The sequence below is a fragment of the Scyliorhinus canicula genome, chromosome 20 (genome assembly GCF_902713615.1).
Source record: "Scyliorhinus canicula chromosome 20, sScyCan1.1, whole genome shotgun sequence".
In the NCBI taxonomy this organism is placed as follows: domain Eukaryota; kingdom Metazoa; phylum Chordata; class Chondrichthyes; order Carcharhiniformes; family Scyliorhinidae; genus Scyliorhinus; species Scyliorhinus canicula.
This window is the reverse complement of record NC_052165.1, coordinates 48897902-48917515: the sequence shown is the minus strand read 5'-3', so window position 1 is coordinate 48917515 and position 19614 is coordinate 48897902. Positions and strand designations below refer to the sequence as shown.

The 19614-nt window shown below is 46.1% G+C and overlaps 1 protein-coding gene across 4 annotated transcripts in view; it reads left to right on the top strand.

Moving 5' to 3' along the window:
- LOC119955064 (beta-1,4-N-acetylgalactosaminyltransferase 3-like) overlaps positions 1–18058 on the top strand; it is a 259756-nt gene extending 241698 nt beyond the window's left edge. For all 4 annotated transcript variants that reach the window (XM_038780911.1, XM_038780910.1, XM_038780909.1 and 1 more), the window contains 3 exons: positions 8205–8358; positions 10661–10787; positions 16076–18058. In XM_038780911.1, the coding sequence (XP_038636839.1) occupies positions 8205–8358; positions 10661–10787; positions 16076–16181 (387 nt within the window). In that variant the 3' untranslated portion in view covers positions 16182–18058. The remainder of the gene's footprint in view (positions 1–8204; positions 8359–10660; positions 10788–16075) is intronic.
- The last annotated feature ends 1556 nt before the right edge of the window (positions 18059–19614 follow it).

Here is a 19614-nt window from a genome sequence, read left to right as displayed (position 1 = left end):
TTTATTTAATTTTATTTTTTACTTTCAATTGTTGCCTGACATCTTCTCTATAACCTGCAACCTCTCCATTTTTGTCTCCCTACCACCGACCTCCATTGCATTGGATTATTGAGCACAAATGGGATGTTGTAATAAGTTAATGAATACTTACTTTTCTAGAAAATGTGATGTAAGCAAAGCATTTCCTATAAAACTGAGTTTATCAGGAACCGTTTGTAATAATCTAGGGATTCAGGGATTATTTTCAGGATGACTAGGTCTATAGGAATGGATAATATAATTAATATATCAATATATTTAGCTGCAGAATTAAATTGATTTAGATTTTGTATTGAAGTTGGCGTTGGATGAATGAGCAGCAAGAAAACATTGGGTGAAAAATACCAATAAAGATTTTCTCCAGGGCATCAGAATTTTGCTCTGGTAAAATTAGGTGTGCCCATCCTGAAGTTATTTTGAAAGTTTAAATCTAACCAGTCCCTGTCCTGTGATGTTACAAACAGTTATCAATAAGTTAAACCTGTTTTCATATTTGTAATGCTGTTGTTCCAGAGAAATGTGATCCCATAGAAACAGAGCACAGCAGAACCCTGTTACTATGGGATAATGGGAGTGGGGAATTCACAACAGAGACAGGAAGAGAGAAGCACGATAAAGGTGGGGAAGAGAAAGATCCACAACAGCAGTGATGGTGGGGATCCATAATATGGAGAAGGTTGACAACAATGGAGGAAGATAGGCAAAACAGTTGAGGAGCTGGACTGCCAAGGGTCAAATTGGGCTACAACCTGGCCAGAGCCTGCGCCTGGGCTGACAAAGGCCCATCTTGGGCTGGGTCATGAGCTGATGAAGACAATGAGGCCAGATTATACCAGGGCCTCGCCTGAAGAAGGCAGTGGGGCAAATTGATAAGACAGCTGAAAATTGAGGCAGAACAAGGCTGGAAACACATTGACTGCTGCTACGGATAATGGAAGCAAGGGGGTGACAAGAAACACTGCACAGATCACAGTAAAGTCATTTCAATGTTCAAGCACTAGCTAGAAATTAATTTTAACTTTGATAAATGGAAAGACCCCTTCTCCCTCACCAGCACTATTTAAAGGGATCATCAACTGCTTTCATGTTAGCTGGTGATTGACTTCTATTGACTGGCTATGATTGTACAAGTTCTTGGTGCTTTTAATTTTTTTTTTAATTGCTGAAGCCTATAGGGAATGTCGTAGCAGGTGCTGAAGAATCTGTTCCTGCCTTCAAGGCTTCTGTATAAATTAGTTTCTCCCAGACATGCCTACAGTATTGAGTATTCCCCTTGGAGTTTAGCATGACTCGGAGAATGAGCAATGAGCAAGATAGGCAGCTAAAGGAGGGGCAGCAGAAGGACGTATCTGCCCATGTTATTCAGGAACCCTTTTTCCTACCTGAATCTTAGGTGGGAATTTTCCGGCCCTTCGTGCTGGCACGATCTTCTGGTGTCGTCGATGTGAACGGAGATATCAATGGTTCACCTGCCCTGCTACAGGGGGGGCGAGAAAATTCCAACCTTAGTGTCGTAAAGTGAGCCAGATGACTACTCTTCGGTACCTGTTGAAATCTGCCACCTCCTAGAGACAACTGCAACTTGAGAGCGGGATGAAGACTGTATTTACAGTGTCTGTGAAGATGTCCTTGCTCATGCTTTGGACTCCTTCCAAGCTGAACTGGAGATATTAGCAACACCTTGTAGTTTGCCATTCTGTGCTGTTTAAGGGAGATCACTAACATTTCTATTCAGATGCTGACTACATTTCATACTCACTTGCCAGTGAGTACCCATAGAATCCCCACAGTGCAGAAGGAGGCCACTCGGTCCATTGAGTCTGCACCGACCCTCCGAAAGAACACTCTAGGCACACTCACCCGCCCTATCCCATTGACCCTGAGCATTGATCATGGTCTATCCAACTAACCTGTACATCTTTGGGCAGTGGGAGGAAATCCATGCAGACAGGGGGAGAACACACATACCCCACCCAAGGACGGAATCGAACCCGGTTCCCTGGCGCTGTGAGGCAGCAGTGCTAACTACTGTGCCACCGGAATAAACACGTGGCTGTGAGACAATTGCAAGGTTCCCCATTGTGCAGGAGCCATTGACTACACATATGTCACTTTATGGGTACCGCATTTCACTTCTGAGATGTAATGTAACCGTAAGAGATTCTATTAACTCAATATCTGTCTGAGGTGTGACCATCAGCAATGTAGCAATCAGTTCATTGTCTGGTATCTTGGCAGGAGTCACTGTGCCTTCAGTCTGTGGCAGTCCACTGTGCCTTCTGTATTTGAATCACCTAAATAAACCAAAGACTGGCTATTGGGTGACGAGGGCTGCCCGCTGACTCTGATGCACAATCCATGCACAACATGTACAATGAAAGCTGGCTGGCATGCTGAACATGTGCCTGCTGCCTGCATTGCTCAGGAGGAGCCCTGCAGTACTCAGCAGAGCAGTTGCCAAGGTTCATTGTGATTTTACTGTATGCTGTGTGCTGACAGTCCTTGCTCCCAACTACATGACGAGCAGGAGGAAGAGGAAATCTAGGCATTCCATTTCAGGCTGCTTTGTCCGTGAACAACTGAGTTGACTGAGATACTATTAAGCACAACTCCAAATCGCCATTCACCAGCAGCGCCATACCTCACCTTCCATTTGTTTTTTTTAAATATAAATTTAGAGTATCCAGTTAATTTTTTCCAATTAAGGGGCAATTTGGCATGGCCAATCCATCTACCCTGCACATCTTTTGGGTTGTGGGGGCAAAATCCACGCAAACAAGGGGAGAATGTGTAAACTCCACACGGACAATGAGCCTGGGCCGGGATCGAACCTGGGACCTTGTCACCGTGAGGCAAACATGCTAACCACTTGCGCCACCATGCTGCCCTCTCACTTTCCATTTGTGACTGACCATTATTGTGTCTGCCCGACCACAATGCAAAAATAAAAGCTAACACAAAACAAACATTCCAAACCAAATGTATAAATGAATCCTTGTCATATCCTGTAGCAGCGCTAACCAGTTATACCCTGTACATTCCCTTAGTGCCTGTCTTCATGCCGTTTTGTGTGTCCGTGCTCCTGTGCAGTGCTGCTCCAGTGGCTGTAGAATGGCTAGTCGAAGGCTGTTGATTTATGGATGGGGGAGACTGCAGACAGCATTGCAGGGTGACCTCAATCACCCGGGCCCTAGAAGGTTTGGATTTGAGCTACACGATCTTAGCATTGGTGGCAGCAGTCTTGCTGGTTCTCTGATGGGCAACAACAGAACCACTAATAGAGGGAACATGGCTGGAGGACACATTCAGTCATCCTGAGAGAGGCTCGGCCACCTGATCCACCCCAGCAGCCGGCTGGAGGAAAGACTGTTAGCCAGCAGTGAGACCCTGCATGCCCTTTTGCACACTGATATCCGTGGCTGTGAAAGCAGCAAGCTGAGCTTTCATACAAGCAGTCTGAGCTGGCGTGACAAAAATAGGAATCTCCGCTGCAGCACAAAGACATTGGGTGGCTTCTCTGTTGTGAATTGGGAGTCGAGTCATCAGCCATCTGATGTTGCATCATGTTTGGGTCTACAATGGTGTTATGGAGTTGGCCACTAATTCCAGACTGGATAGGATGGGCTGCAACTTTTTTCATAAATCCTTGTGATGCTATTTGCCATTGCTCTAGGGTTTCTGGCAACCCTGTCAATGCACCAGCGTTTCATTACAGATACACATCAGCCTTGTTCTGTAGTCTGCCCCACTGAAAAGCTCACTTGCGTTTTCTACAGTAGAACCCATGTGGGGCCTCACCACCTGGGAAATAGGCACCCGCGCTACCCTTGAGTCCTTCCCTGGCTACTGGCCACTGTTCCCAATATCACACCACATCCATATCCTTCCTCTACGTTATCCTCTAAATCAGGGGTGGGCAAACTACGGCCCGCGGCCCGCCAAAGGTCTTTATGCGGCCCACCAAGATCAAGTCATAAAAAAAAACTAAATAAATAATTAAAATTAAAAAATTAATGTTTTTTTTTATTATTTATTTTTTATTTTAAGGTTAATGGGGAGGGCTGTTGGGTTACTGGTATAGGGTGGATACATTGACTTGAGTAGGGTGATCATTGCTCGGCACAACATGTGTTTCATGTGAAGTTTCTACTTTAAAATATTAATTAATAAAAATTAATTGCTTTTTTTTCTTTAAACTGAGTTACTTTGTTTTTCAAAGTAAAAATTAATTGCTTTTTTTTTCTTTAAAAACCTTTTATTTTAGCTATTTTAAATATTAATTATTTTACTTAATATCCTATGCGGCCCTTTAAAATTGTGAATTTCTGAATGTGGCCCTTGCACGGGAAAGTTTGCCCACCCCTGATCTAAATTATGTGCCAAGGCGTGGTTGAGAGCCCAGAGAAAGGAGGCATTTGCTTGATTGACACCTTTATGATATTCTAATCTATTTAATTTGTGATCTCTTGTAGTGGCTCAATGCTTATTTGCACTAGAGGTGTCAAATGTTTCTAGCTTCTGTTATTAATACTTTAAAGGTCTAATTGATACTTTTATAGAGTTGTAGCAACAGACAATTATAAATAAGTGTTTTAAAGCAGTTCCACATCGGCCATTGTTACTGTAAGATACATTGGTTCTGTGCAAAATGCTAACTGGGTGAATGGGCAAGGAAGCACTGGGTGGGGGCCGTAAGTTGGCATGGAGAATATGAGGAGCTGTCGGGGTGGGCGAGGAGCATGAGTTGACATGGAGGGAGCATGGGTAAGACCTTTGACCTTACCTTTCAAAAGATTTCCTAATATAAATGATGATTCATCATTCCTCTGAGGAACTATCAACCTTGGGACATGGGGAAGCTGGCCCAATGGCACAAACATTGCAGGGTGCTAAGGGATGCCTACCCCACAATGGAGCCAGCCAGGTTGCGAGTACCGTACCCGTAACCCATGCCAATGAGAATTGGGGCACTAAGAGTGGGGGTGAGAATCCTGGAATCGGGTCCCAGTTGCCATTTAAAAATGGCTCCAGAGTACTAATGACTCCTTGAAAATGCAGCCCAAAGCTTCAATAATAAATGTTGAAATAATAAGTGTGATTCAGAATTATTGCAAGAGGAAATACGGGGCGAGATTCTCCAATCCTGCGGCAGAGTGTCCATGCTGTCGTAAACGCCGTCGCATTTTATGATGACGTTAACGGGCCGCTTCCACTATTAATTCTGGCCCCTCCAGGGGGCCAGCATGGCGTTGGAGCGGTTTGTGCCGCACAAGCTGCAGATCCCGGTGCGAGCTGTGCACCGTGGGATCTGCGAATGCTCTCCTGCGTCGGCGCAAACGAGGACATGTACAGTGGCGCCGGCGCCAACGCAGTGGCCTCCTTCAACGCACCGGCCCTGACGCAACATGGCACAGGGGCCGGTGCATAGGAAAGGAGGCCCCCATCCACAGAGGCCGGCCCGCTCTGAGGAGAATCGCCTGCCAGCGTCGGGGTGGCGTGGCGCGATTCGCGTGGCCCGCTGGCGATCCTCCGACCCGGTGCAGGGGTCGGAGAATCCCACCCACGATTTTATGGACATGTGCAAACTCTGCAACAAAACACTTTTTTAAAATAAATTTAGAGTACCCAATTTTTTTTTTCCAATCAACAGGTAATTTAGCATGGCCAATCCACCTACCCTGCACATCTTTGGGTTGTGGAGCAAAACACTTTAAGAGAAAATGTAATATAAATATTTTTTCCTCAGTGGCTGTCAGCCTGGTGGTATTCATGGTTAACTGAAATTAGATTTTGGAGATGGCACAGTGGCAACAAATTGCGCTGGAATGCATGGAAATAATCATGATGGGATGAGAGTTTGGGCTCCCTTGCTGTTCCCATTGATTTATGGCTCGCAGGGTTGCTGACATGGGGAAGTATCGAGCAAAGATTAGGCACTTGCCTACAGGGATGAGAGAGAGGAATTAATCACTGGTGAAGGTTGTATTTTTAGAGACACTTTGGGACTGATACTCATTTCCATTGCTGGACAGTCGGAAGGTACCAATACAGCATGTTGAGCACTGCTCCCTGCAGTCTCCATTCCTCCCTCCAAGGTGTTTCTTTTTTAAGTCTGCCACGGAAGGGTAAAAAACGCAGAGATTTTCAATTGACTAAGCTGCTGGATGTGAACGGGCAGTGAAGAGGAGGAGGGCCAAAATCAGATGTACAGTCACATTGAACCACTCTCGGGCCTCTCTTGATCACTCGCTGAAAGGAATCTCGAGTTCATCCTTGACCCATGTAAAGGTTTCAGCGTTGAAAAGAAAAAATGATTACCAAGAAACTAAAATTATGTGGAAAGTCACAAAATGAAGTTGTGGCCCAGTATCTCCTCTGCCTAAGAGAGAAACGTTAAACAAAACCCTTCATCTATTCTTGCATGGTGATCTACATGCTCACACCTTTCTGATACAATACTCTTGAGTTCATCACCTTGCATTGTGTCTCATAACAAAGAACAAAGAAAATTACAGCACAGGAACAGGCCCTTCGGCCCTCCCAGCCTTCGCCGATCCAGTTCCTTTATCTAAACCTGTTGCCTATTTTCCAAGGATCTACTTCCCTCTGTTGCCGCCCGTTCATATATCTGTCTAGATGCATCTTAAATGATGCTATCATGCCTGCCTCTACCACCTCAGCTGGCAAAGCGTTCCAGGCACCCACCACTCTCTGCGTAAAAAACTTTCCACGCACATCTCCCTTAAACTTTCCCCCTCTCACCTTGAAATGGTGACCCCTTGTAATTGACACCCCCACTCTTGGTAAAAGCTTGTTGCTATCCACCCTGTTAATACCTCTCATAATTTTGTAGACCTCAATCATGTCCCCCCTCAACTTCCGTCTTTCCAACGAAAACAATCCTAATCTACTCGACCTTTCTTCATAGCTAGCACCCTCCATACCAGGCAACATCCTGGTGAACCTCCTCTGCACCCTCGCTAAAGCATCCACATCCTTCTGGTAATGTAGCGACCAGAACTGCACGCAGTATTCCAAATGTGGCTAACCAAAGTCCTATACAACTGTAACATGACCTGCCGACTCTTGTACTCAATACCCCGTCCAATGAAGGCAAGCATGCTGTATGCCTTCTTGACCACTTTATCGATCTGCATTGCCACATTCAGGATCAATGGACCTGAACTCCCAGATCTCTCTGTCCGTCAATTTTCCCCAGGACTCTTCCATTGACCATATAGTCCACTCTTGAATTAGATCTTCCAAAATGCATCACCTCGCATTTGCCTGGATTGAACTCCATCTGCCATTTCTCTGCCCAAATCTCCAATCTATCTATATTTTGCTGTATTCTCTGACAGTCCTCCTCGCTATCTGCAACTCCACCAATCTTAGTATCATCTGCAAACTTGCTAATCAGACCACCTATACCTTCGTCCAGATCCTTTATGTATATCACAGACAACAGTGGTCCGAGCACAGATCCCTGTGGAACACCACTAGTCACCTTTCTCCATTTTGAGACACTCCCCTCCACTACTACTCCCTGTCTACTGTTGCCCAGCCAGTTCTTTATCCATCTAGCTAGTACACCCTGAACCCCACATGACTTCACCTTTTCCATCAACCTGCCATGGGAAACTTTATCAAACGCTTTACTGAAGTCCATGACATCTACAGCCCTTCCCTCATCAATTAACTTTGTCACTTCCTCACAGACCTCTAAATATTCCCACTGCCCCAATGTAGCTGAAAATGTTTCTTTTCGCTTTGGGAGACAAGATCTCTGGTCAGGATTCTTTACCCCCACCCCAGTGGCAGGGGCAGCTCGCCATTGGTCTATATCGGGATCTTCCCCCATCCTGCTCGGGGGGGGGGGGGAATTTCAGAGGGACCGGAACATCCCACCGGCGGGATGAGCTGGAAAATACTGCTTCCATGTGTGGTGTTTTTGCCAGGTGTATTTTCATAAGCATTTGCTGGAAAAGATAGCTCAATACACATCCACTTGACAATTTCATATGTCTGTATTTGGAATTCACTGAAATGCTCGAGCTTTGTGTCAAAATTACAGAAAGAGTGACTTTTCCAAGACAACTTAGCTGGGTTACAGTGATGCTGATGCCATCAGTGTTTCTTGATATCTTTCTTATTCTTCATTTCAGGATGATCACAGCATTGTTTTCCTGTGCGATTTGCACATATACTTTCCCCCAGGTATCATAGACAACATCAGAAAACATTGCGTGGAGGGAAAGATGGCATTTGCCCCAATAGTCATGAGGCTGAACTGTGGCTCTTCCCCACAGGAACCTGATGGTAAGTGACACCAATAGGTCTGAAGTTATTACTTTGAAATTAAACTGGGATTTTGCTGGTTATTTTGGTGTGCTCTCTTATCCCTAATCTCTCAAGTGCACTAATTTTAAGAACAAAAATAGATATTGATACTCGAATAGGAGGCAAACTAAGGATTTAAAAGAAATAACTGTTCTCATTTCGACAACCACATCATCCTCCTTTCTGAACCTTCAGCTTGTTAATTGTTAGCTCCAGGGATATAAGTGCTTGATCATATGTGTCCGGTTCAGATCACAAGGGGTGAAAATTTCCGGCCCCGTCATAGCAGGGGAAGGGGAGGGGTCGGAAAATGTGATGAGCTGTTCTAAAGCCCATTGGTTTTGGCTGGATTGGAAGGCCAGTGATTCTCAAATGCGGGCCCACATGGATCCTCGAGAAGACCTTACTAACATATGGACAAAAGTAATACGGTTTTTGCCTGAACTAAATATGGTGGTACCCACTCTCAAATCAGCACGTGCCCACATTCCACATGCAGTATAGTCAGGTCACTGGAATGTGGACTGCAGCAGCAGTAGTCTGATGTCTGAAAAGGGTGATTTGTTATCCAGCACTGTAGAGTGGTGAAGACAGATAACAGCACACCGGTACAGCCCTACCAACTCACCTGGAGACAGTATGACTAACTTCTGGGGAAGCCCCAGTTTACCTCTGGGAGGGGATGGGGTGGAGATGTTAACCATTGTCCAGACAAGTTGCATCCTGATTCTCCCACCGTCTACCATTTCCTCCTTCCCTACCTCCCATGGATCTCCCCTCTGCCACAACATATTTGACTGTGCGGGATTCCAGCTGAGCCGGGGCCCCTAGATAGTGATCCGCAGGTGACCTCTCCAATAACCCATGGGATAGGAGGTTTGTCCGTACAACTCATTGCGATGCACCTCCCTAGAATGAATGTGCTGCAAGTTCACAAATGACTTATCAAAGAGTCCCCTAACAGGAAGCTTAAAAAACAAATTGCTGCAACAATGCAGACATTGGAAAAGAGAAGATCAGTCAACATTTGCAAGAAAAACAAACAATGGGCTGAATTCTCCATTTGGGAGACTAGGGTTGGAATTCCCTGTTTGGGAGACTTAAGTGTTGCTGTTGGAACTGAATAGCGTGCGATATGCAGTTCCATTGGGGCCACTATTCAGTCAGTGAGTCAGAGAGGCAAATGGGCCAGCACTCTGCCAGTGTGAATTGAGAGCAATTCCAAGACAAGCTGGCGTTGTAACCACTGGGGCAGGAGTTAGCGCCAAAGAGCCTGACAGCTGGAGCTGTTTTTAAATGCTCCACTCACCACATACTCACTGCAGCCACGGAGATGGCTCAGAGAAGCCTGGTGGGCCCCTGATTGACCATTCTCTTGATTAAACAGCTGAGGTATGAGGGTGTCCAGAGGAGCAGCGTGAGTGGGCTCCAAGATGACGAGAGACCTTCTGAGCATTAAAATGACACACGTAGCAGTCAGCAGTGTGAGCAACCAGGAGCCAGTAAGTAGCACCAAAGGGGTGTGTTTAAAACGCATACTGCTGCAATGGCGGCCTGAGCCAGGCCACCTCAATCCCAAGAGGGGCACCCGGAATCCACGGTCCTGGCACCAAGTTGTTTCCTGCTACTGCCCCCTATCCGGGCAGCCAACCCCCAGCAAGTTGAACAATATTTGAGGGTTTTTGAGAGTTCTTTTAACACCTTCAAGCATCAGGTTCAAAATGACAGAACTCCTGGAACAATGATATAGAATTTCCTTGGTCCTAAGGGCTGAAAAACACTGAGTAAGTGGAGCTGTGTCACAAGCATAAAGTTGCAATTAGCCCTGTAAAATTAAGGAAATATGAAGACAGCTATTTGAATTTTAGTTTTATTCCTAGAAGTAGTGAAATACCTCAGCCTCAGTTGTTTGATTTGTGGTCAAGTACTAGCCAATGAATCTTTAAAGCTTTCCTGATTATGAGACATTTAATTACCAGGCATGAAATATGTAAAACAAGTAACATTTGTTTTTGTGATTGCATAAACTTATTTTTAGGCTTAAAAATACCGGTGCAACATGGGGGTCAGTGTGGAATTCTTATAATGCGGAAGAGGTGACCTCGTACGCAATAGGGCTGAGAAGCCCTGGGATAACAAATCAGGCCACCAAGACTGCTCTAGATTGTTTGGTTTGTTGATTCCTGATCTTGACCCCAGTGTACAGCTGCTAACGTACATTTCAGACTAGTGATTAAAGCCATTTGAACAAATAATATTTAAATTCACTCACAATCTCTAGGATACTGGGAAATGAATGGATTTGGTTTGCTCGGAATCTACAAATCGGATCTTGACAGGATTGGTGGGATGAACACAAAAGAATTCCGTGACCGGTGGGGAGGAGAAGACTGGGAACTACTCGATAGGTAACAGATTTGAAGTTCGTTTAAGGTTAAGTGTATTTGTAAGAACGGGCAACAAAAAGCCACGGTATTAAATTCATATTCCGCCTTTCATTTTCTTTTCAATTCTCCCCTCTTACCATCTTACACTCACCTGGGGTTGTGTACTCTGGAAATTAGAAGATTATGATGTGATTTAATCAAAAGTTTTCAAGATATTAAGGGATACAGCTAGGTGGGTACAAAAAAATATTTCCAATGGTTGAGGAGTTTAGGATTAGGTGACATAGCCTAAAATTTAAAGCCAGACCTTTAATAAATTGGGAAACTCTTGTTCATGCAAACAGTGGCAGGAATAGGGAATATTTTCTTCAAACGACAATTGCTGCAGGGTCATGAGTTGATTAAGTTTAAGATTGATAGTTTTCTGTTCACCAAATATGTTAAGGCGTATGGGACAAAATGGGTAATAGGGCTAGATCACAAATCAGCCACATGTTTGAGGGGCGAAATGACCCACTCTCATCTGATGAAAGATGAAAAAGTTAATATTGAGCAGGCTCATTGAATGTGGGAGCCTTCTTAGCTAATTTTAATGATCTCCTTCCACAATGTCCCCTCATGTATGCTGTCAGTAATGCCCATTGGATAATGATCACGAGAAGAAAGCCTGGCTGTATTTTCCTCTCAGAAATGGCAGTGCAAGTGGCAAAATGTCCTCAGTTCAAACTGACTACCTCAAATATCAGGAATGAAGCCTGGGACCTGCACAGTTTGTGTGGCTAAATCCCATATTGGAAATGTATTCAATAAACACTAAAGGAAAGCTACGATTTTTACCTTGAGTCCCCTCAAGAAGAAATTGTTTTTTTTGTAAAATGTCTAAACCCTTATTAAGAAGAAGAATCACGTATTGTCACAAATAGGCTTCAATGAAGTTACTGTGAAAAGCCCCGAGTCGCCACATTCCGACGCCTATTCGGGGAGGCCGGTGCGGGATTTGAACCCGCGCTGCTGGCATTGTTCTGATTACAAGCCAGCTGTTTAGTCTGATGTGTGAGGCAGGTTGATTCGATGTGGACTGCACTTGATGCAGTGAAGCTAGAATCAGACGACTAACACTGGAGAAGATCCAACATGATTTTATTCAACAATAGAACTAATATACATATTCAGCTGTGGGTCGCCACTACACCGAAATGACTGGAGTCCTTGTACTAGCCTGACCAGACGTACTAGCTACCGCATGGTGTTTGCACTGGCTAGCTCGTGGACTCTGACTGTCTCAGTGGCTGGGTCCTGACAGAGCGGGAAACCTAATGCCCTCTGGCTTTCTAGTGGTAGTGTCCTGTCTGGTGATTGGCTGCACTGTGCTGTGTGCTTACTGGTCATCCTGTGTGTCAATCACTGCCTGTCTGCACTTCATTATGTACATGAGTGGATATGACATAGCTCACTGTGCTAAACAGGTTAACCTTCTTTCCCTAATCGCCACTGAATATCAGAGGGGAAAGGGATTTTTTGGGCATTTTCTTTTAATGAACACAAAGTTGTTTAATTGCGTTAAAAATATTTTATTCCATTTTAGCCAGCTTTTATTATTATATTTCTTCATCAGAGATTAATCCCTTTCAGAAAATGGTACATTCTAAATGGCCTGTGTATAATTCCCTTTCTTGTTACTGGGGCACGGATTTGCTTTGACTGTTGTTTGGGTTATTTTTCAACAGTATTTGTCATGTTTGCAAACATTATATCAAACGCTTTCTCTGCATCCAGCGCCACCACTATCTCCGACTCCCCCTCCACTGCCGGCATCATAATAACATTTAGCAATCTCCGACCATTCGTGTTGAGCTGCCGTCCCTTGACAAATCCTGTCTGATCCTCGTGTATCACCCCTGGCACACAATCCTCTATCCTGGTGGCCAGGATCTTCGCCAGCAACTTAGCGTCAACATTGAGGAGCGAGATAGGCCTGTATGATCCACACTGCAAGGGGTCCTTATCCCGCTTCAGGATCAGAGAGATCAGTGCCCGCGACATCGTCGGGGGCAAAGCCCCCCCTCCCAAGCCTCATTGAAGGCTTGCACCAACAGGGGGCCCACCAGATCCGCATACTTTTTATAAAATTCCACCGGGAACCCATCTGGCCCCGGCGCATTACCTGACTGCATTTGTCCAATCCCCCTGACTAGCTCCTCCAACTCTATCGGCGCCCCCAGCCCTTCTACCAGCTCCTCTTGAACCTTTGGGAAACATAGCCTGTTCATGAAGCTCTCCATCCCCCCTCTCCCCACCGGAGGTTCCGACCGGTACAGTTCCTCGTAGAAGTCCCTAAAGACCCCATTTACTTCTGCCCCCTTCTGCACTACATTCCCACCCTTATCCGTCACTCAACCAATTTCCCTAGCCGCATCCCGCCTATGGAGCTGATGTGCCAACACCCTGCTCGCCTTCTCCCCATACTCATATGCGCCCTCCTCCACTCTGTCTCCGCCTTTCTGGTGGTCAACAAGTCAAATTTGGCCTGCAAGCTACGCCGTTCCCCCAGCAACCCCTCCTCCGGTGCCTTCGCGTATCTCCTATCCACATCCAGGATCTCCCCCACCAATCTCTCCCTCTCCTTCCTCTCCCTCCTTTCCCTATGGGCCCGGATGGAGATCAGCTCCCCCCGGATCACTGCTTTCAGAGCCTCCCAGACCATCCCCACCCGGACCTCCCCCGTGTTGTTGGTATCAAGATACCCCTCAATACTTCCTACACACCTCATCAGCCAGCATCCCCACATCCAGGTGCCAGAGTGGGCGCTGGTCCCGCGCCTCCCCCATCTCCAGATCAACCTAGTGCGGAGCATGGTCTGAAATTGCTATGGCCGAATACTCGGCATCCTGCACCTTCAGGATCAATCCCCTGCTCAGGACGAAAAAATCTATTCGGGAATAAACCCTATGGACATGAGAGAAAAAGGAATACTCCCGCGCTCTCGGCCTCCCAAACCTCCAGGGATCCACCCCTCCCATCTGGTCCATAAACCCCCTCAGCACTTTGGCCGCCGGTCTCCTACCCGTCCTTGAACTGGACCGGTACAGTGGGGGATCCAGCACTGTGTTAAAGTCTCCCCCCATGATCAGGCCTCCTGCCTCCAGGTCCGGAATGCAGCCCAACAATCGCCTCATGAAGCCAGCATCATCCCAATTCGGGGCATATACATTAACCAGCACCACCTTCTCTCCTTGCAGCCTACCCTTCACCATAATATATCTGCCCTCCTTGTCCGACACACCCTCAGCCGCCTCGAACGCCACCCTCTTCCCCACCAGAATCACCACCCCCCGGTTCTTCGCGTCTAATCCTGAGTGAAAAACCTGCCCCACCCACCCCTTCCTCAAACAAACCTGGTCCGCCACCTTCAAGTGGGTCTCCTGGAGCATAGCCAAGTCCGCCTTCAGCCCCTTCAGATGAGAAAATACCCTAGTTCTCTTAACCAGCCCATTCAGCCCCCTCACGTTCCAGGTAATCAGCCGGATCAGAGGGCAACCCGCCCCCCTCCCCTGCCGGCTAGCCATAGCTTATCGACTGTTCGCCCCAGGTCAGCTCGCCCCGCCCGACCCGTTCCCCATGGCGAGAACGCCTCTCCTCTACCCCCCCGGCCCACACCAGCTCCTTCCTGGCCATTCCAGCAGCAACCCTGTATCTCCCCCCCCCCCCCCCCCCCCCCCCACTCCAGGCTAGGACCCCTCCTAGCCGCGACGCACCCTCCATGGTACTTCCGTGAGTCAGCTGACTTCTGCTGACCCAGGCAGCTCCCGCCAAAACCCATCCCCTCCTGGCATGGGGTCATCCCCTTCTTGCCACACCTCCTTGGCACCGCTTCAGCACGGGAAAGAAAACCAGTAGAGGCCCCGCCCCCACCGCCAGCTCCGCCCCCCCTGCCCCGCAGCACGGGAAACTAGAGGAAAGCCCGCGCTTTCACACTGCCACACCCCACCCTTCTGACGCAGCTCCCCAAAATCCAGTTTCACCCCAACCCCCAGCCCCGTGCAGAAGAGAACATATAAAACACAAACCCCCAACCTTCCCCACATACACCACAACCATACCCAACAGACAGACCCACCCGGAAACAGAGCAGAAAGAAAACCAGCATAAAAAACACGTGTCAAAATTGCAGAACATCAACAGCGAAAAAAAACAGCAACGGCCATAGTGTGTCCCCAGACCCTAGTTCGAGTCCAGCTTCTCCGCCTGTACAAAGGCCCACGCCTCCTCCGGGGACTCAAAGTAGTGGTGCCGGTCCTTATATGTCACCCACAGGCGCGCAGGCTGCAGCATTCCAAATCTGACCTGCTTGGCATGCAGCACCGCCTTCGTCCGGTTGAACCCGGCCCACCGCTTAGCCACCTCCGCACTCCAGTCCTGGTAGATTCGCACTACCAAATTCTCCCACTTGCTGCTCCTCTCTTTCTTGGCCCAGCGCAGCACACACTCCTGGTCGCTGAATCGATGGAACCGCACCAGCACCGCCTGCGGGGGTTCATTTGCCTTGGGCCTCCTGGCCAGCACTCTGTGAGCTCCCTCAAGCTCCAGGGGCAAATGGACGGACCCCGCTCCCATCAACGAGCTCAACATCATGGTCACATACGACGGGAGATCCGACCCCTCCGCCAGGCCCAGGATCCTCAAATTCTTTCGCCTCGTGCGAACGTCCAGCTCCTCCAAGCGGTCTTGCCACTTTTTGTGGAGTGCCTCGTGCAACTCCACTTTCCCCACGAGGACCACGGCCTCCTCCTCCCGCTCAGCGGCCTGCTGCTGCAACTCCCGAATGGACACCTCCTGGGCCGCCTGGGTCTCAAGCAGCCTGTTGGTAGTCGCATTCAGGGAGTCCAGCAACTCAGCCTTCAGCTCCGCAAAACAGTGCAGGAGAGAAGCCTGCTGCTCCTGCGCCCACTTCCACCAGTCCTCGGGTGTTCCGTCGGCCGCCATTTTGTCCTTCTTCCCCCGCTTTTCTTGGGGAGCTGCTGCAGCTTTTTCCTTTGCCCCACTCCGGGTGAGCACCATAAATTATGGGGAAGGCTCCTCTAGACACCTTCCCCCACCGGGATTCGTTGAGACAGCGCCGTTTGGGGCCCTCAAATCAGCCCAAAAGTCCTAAAGTAGCGGGAGCTGCCGAACGTGCGGCTTAGCTCCGCATAGCCGCAACCGGAAGTCTGCAAACATTATATCAGCAACCAAATCTCTGCGCTCACTAAAATCGGAAAATCAGTTTGGTGAATTTTGTGAATCTAAATTTACCTTTTTATTGTTCATAGGATTTTCCAAGCTGGATTGGAAGTGGAGAGATTATATGTGAGGAACTTCTTTCACTTCTACCACTCCAAACGTGGAATGTGGAATAGGAAGCAAGTAAAAACGTAGTGACAGTGACTGCAGGACGTCTGGCTATCATGCACTTTATCCAGTCATAGGATTGAATTGCCCCATCCATTAACAAATGGAACACAGCCCCCTGTGTTGCCTTAGGTAAAATGTACCTGAAGACAATGGAATTGCTGCTGTAATTACTCAGGCCAATAGCAATGGTTTTGTGATCTTCAACCCAGGAAACATATTACAGAGAACCTCTCTCAACACTAAAGTTTTTAAGTGACAAAAAGTTCCAAATAAAATGTTTTATATTTTTTTATTCAAAGAAATGTAATGATCCTGATATGTTGTGGGGTCTAAAACAGGAGTTATGCTATGGTTTAAAAAAAACTTAAAGGTGGAATTTTTTTTTCTATCAGGAAGATGTGCTAGATTAAAGCAATGGTAACATTTTGGGGATTGTGCTGTGCTTAAATCTTACCCTCTGTGTGGCACTGTTATAGTAACATGGCTTATATGGATGCACAGTTTGATTTTGGCTCGCCTGAGATACCTCGTGAACCTACCAGAGCAATCTGTTTTATTGTCGTGGACTAACAGCTTGCTGACACCTTGGAAGTTACGCCTTTCAATGGAATTAATTCACATGCTATGCATCAAGGTTCGAAGACGAGCTTGATTTGCCGTATTTGTAACCATCTCATTTTGGAAAGGGAACGAATTAATGGTCATGTTTTAAGATATCGATATTCTGGGAAATATTAAACCAGATCGGATTCATTCTTTTCAATGAGTTTTACTACCAATTCAGTTGGTAAGGTCAAGCATATAATTTTTCTTTGTCTGTGTGTGTATGTTTCCAAGATTAATATCATTGTTACTGTTTCCATTTTTAACAATTTTAATAGTTTACACCCACCTATATATTTAGTGAACCCAGTATATTTTCTGTTTGCTACTAGTTGGGCCATATTGATGCCTTAGAATTTGTACTTACGATTGTGCATGACAGCTAAGTTGCACAGTTGTGATTTAGCTTCATTTTAGATGCAGGATCATCTTTGAAAACATGTACATAAACTGCAATGAAGGGAGTCTTTCAGCTGGTTTCTATTTTGGATAGGGCCATGGAATGAAATGTGGTAACCTTGGAATAATGTTTTCACTTTTCGTCAGGTTTATTTCTGAAGTTCAAAATGAAAAATATTTCTGGTAGGACGGCTTGCTTAAGTTGGCTACGTTATGGATTAATGCAAACTGAGAGTGCACAAAATACCTTAAGCCTCTTGTATCCTTTCCTGTACAGAAGTAACTTAATACTTTAAATGGAAATTAACTGTGCACCTATATTTATACTCTAGTCTGCAGGATACACAGGCCTGGTTTTGATGCACTGTGTTTGTAACCAAGTACCTCACGAAACTCACCAGAATTTATTTTTCTATGAAGGTAGATGTGAGAAAATTAGGTACTTTTCAAACACATTTTGGTACTTAAATGAAAACAGATAGTGCTGGAAATAACTCAGCAGGCCCGGCAGCAGCTGTGGAGAGAGTATTAGAGTTGAGCTGAATCTGTTCTGAAGAAGTCATCTTTCACTCGGAAGGATTACTCTTTCTCTCTCCACAGATGCTGCCAGTCCAGCTGAGTATTTCCAGGACTTTCTGTTTTTATTTCAGATTTCCAGCATTCTCAATATTTTGCTTTTATTTTGGGTACTTGAATTATCTAGAAGAACCATTAGTGGTATCAGGACACTTTCGATTCCTGCTCTTTCCAAGGGTACACCTTGTGTAGCTGTAGAATTTGTTTCTTGTACCTGTACAGTTATAGTTGTTGTCTTAACATGGCTGGGATGAAGGGTTAATGATTTCTGTGAAATTGCTAAGTTGTGTACAATCATGATTTTTGGAAATAAAAGTTTTTTTTGAAATTTTGATTATGTTGGTTATTAAAACTAATTTCCCACACCCCGTTCTCAAATATTGTCCACTGCTTGGCTGGTAACTCAGTTTCTTAATCAGGGAAATAATTGGCCTCCCTACGATGTGTAGCAATAATAATAAAATAATCTTTATTGTCACAAGTCGACTTACATGAGCACTGCAATGAAGTTACTGTCAAAAGCCCCTGGTCGCTACATTCCGGCGCCTGTTCGGGTACACGGAGGGAGAATTCTGAATGTCCAAATTACCTAACAGCACGCCTTTCGTGACTTGTGAGAGGAAACCGGAGGAAACCCACGCAGACACAGGGAGAACGTGCAGACTCCGCGCGACCCAAGCCAGTAATCGAACCTGGGACCCTGGTGCTGTGAAGCAGCAGTGCTAACTACAATGCTACCATGCCTCCTCCTTGAATGCATTTATGTATTGCTAATCACAGCAATCTGAGCAATTCCTGCTAATCTTGCCAATGACTTCTTCAAATTATTTTCTGACGACTTTATCACCAAGAAACTATGGATGTAATTTTATACTGGCGAGAATGTAAGCCAGCACCAATGAGGTGGAAGTGATGTAACATGGTATGTTTGGGTGCCTGCTTCTTTTCGCTGCTCGGAATAATGGCAAGGACAAAAGGATGGGGGTCTAATGATGATGGTGTTCCAGTGAAATGGAAGAGACCTATCAATTTTCTGTCGCAGTGGTCTCATTTGTGTCGGTATAACAATCAGCCAGGAGCAGAATATCCCGGCTTCTGTCAGGACTCTGTTGAATGATTTATGACTCTGTTGCAGGAATAGACACTCCTTGATTAGCCTCCAGGAAAGAATGACTAGAAAGATTCAGAAAATCATTGGCGTCCCAGTTGGCACAGCCAGGAGGAAGTAAGCTGTTACATTAGCTTTGATTTCCTATGTTAGATGCTTGCCTGACTTCTGTATTGAAAGCTTGAATCAAGTAGAGGTGGGATGAGATCATTTGTGCAGTACATAAATAAAAAGATCCAAGACTCTATATCAAAAAAAAAGAGAGAATTCATGTGCAAGTGCTAATTTGACCTGGTCGCTCTCGTGTCAGAGTTGGAAGGACATGGGTTCAAATTCGCATCAAGACCTTTTAAGCTGTGGTTGATGCTGGTATGGCTCCATTCGTGGCACATCCAAACTTGCCCTGAAAAGGTGGTGGCAGCCCTTCTTAAACCACTGACATCCTTTTGATGATGGTATTTCCATCAATGTGTGAGGTAGGGAATCCCAAGATTCTAACCCAGAGATGAAGAATGACTTATAAGATATGTTCAAATAGGAAGGTATGGAACTTAGAGGGAAACTTGGAGGAGATGGTATTCCCACATTGCGAATTATTCTCCTCGTGATAACCCAATGGGACTGAGGGATACCAATGACATGAGATACCGCAACTTACAAAAGGCTTTTTTAAGATCATAAGACGTAGGAGCAGAATTAGGCCACTCGGCCCATCGAGTCTGCTCCACCATTCAATCATGGCTGATATTTTTTCATCCCCATTCTCCTACC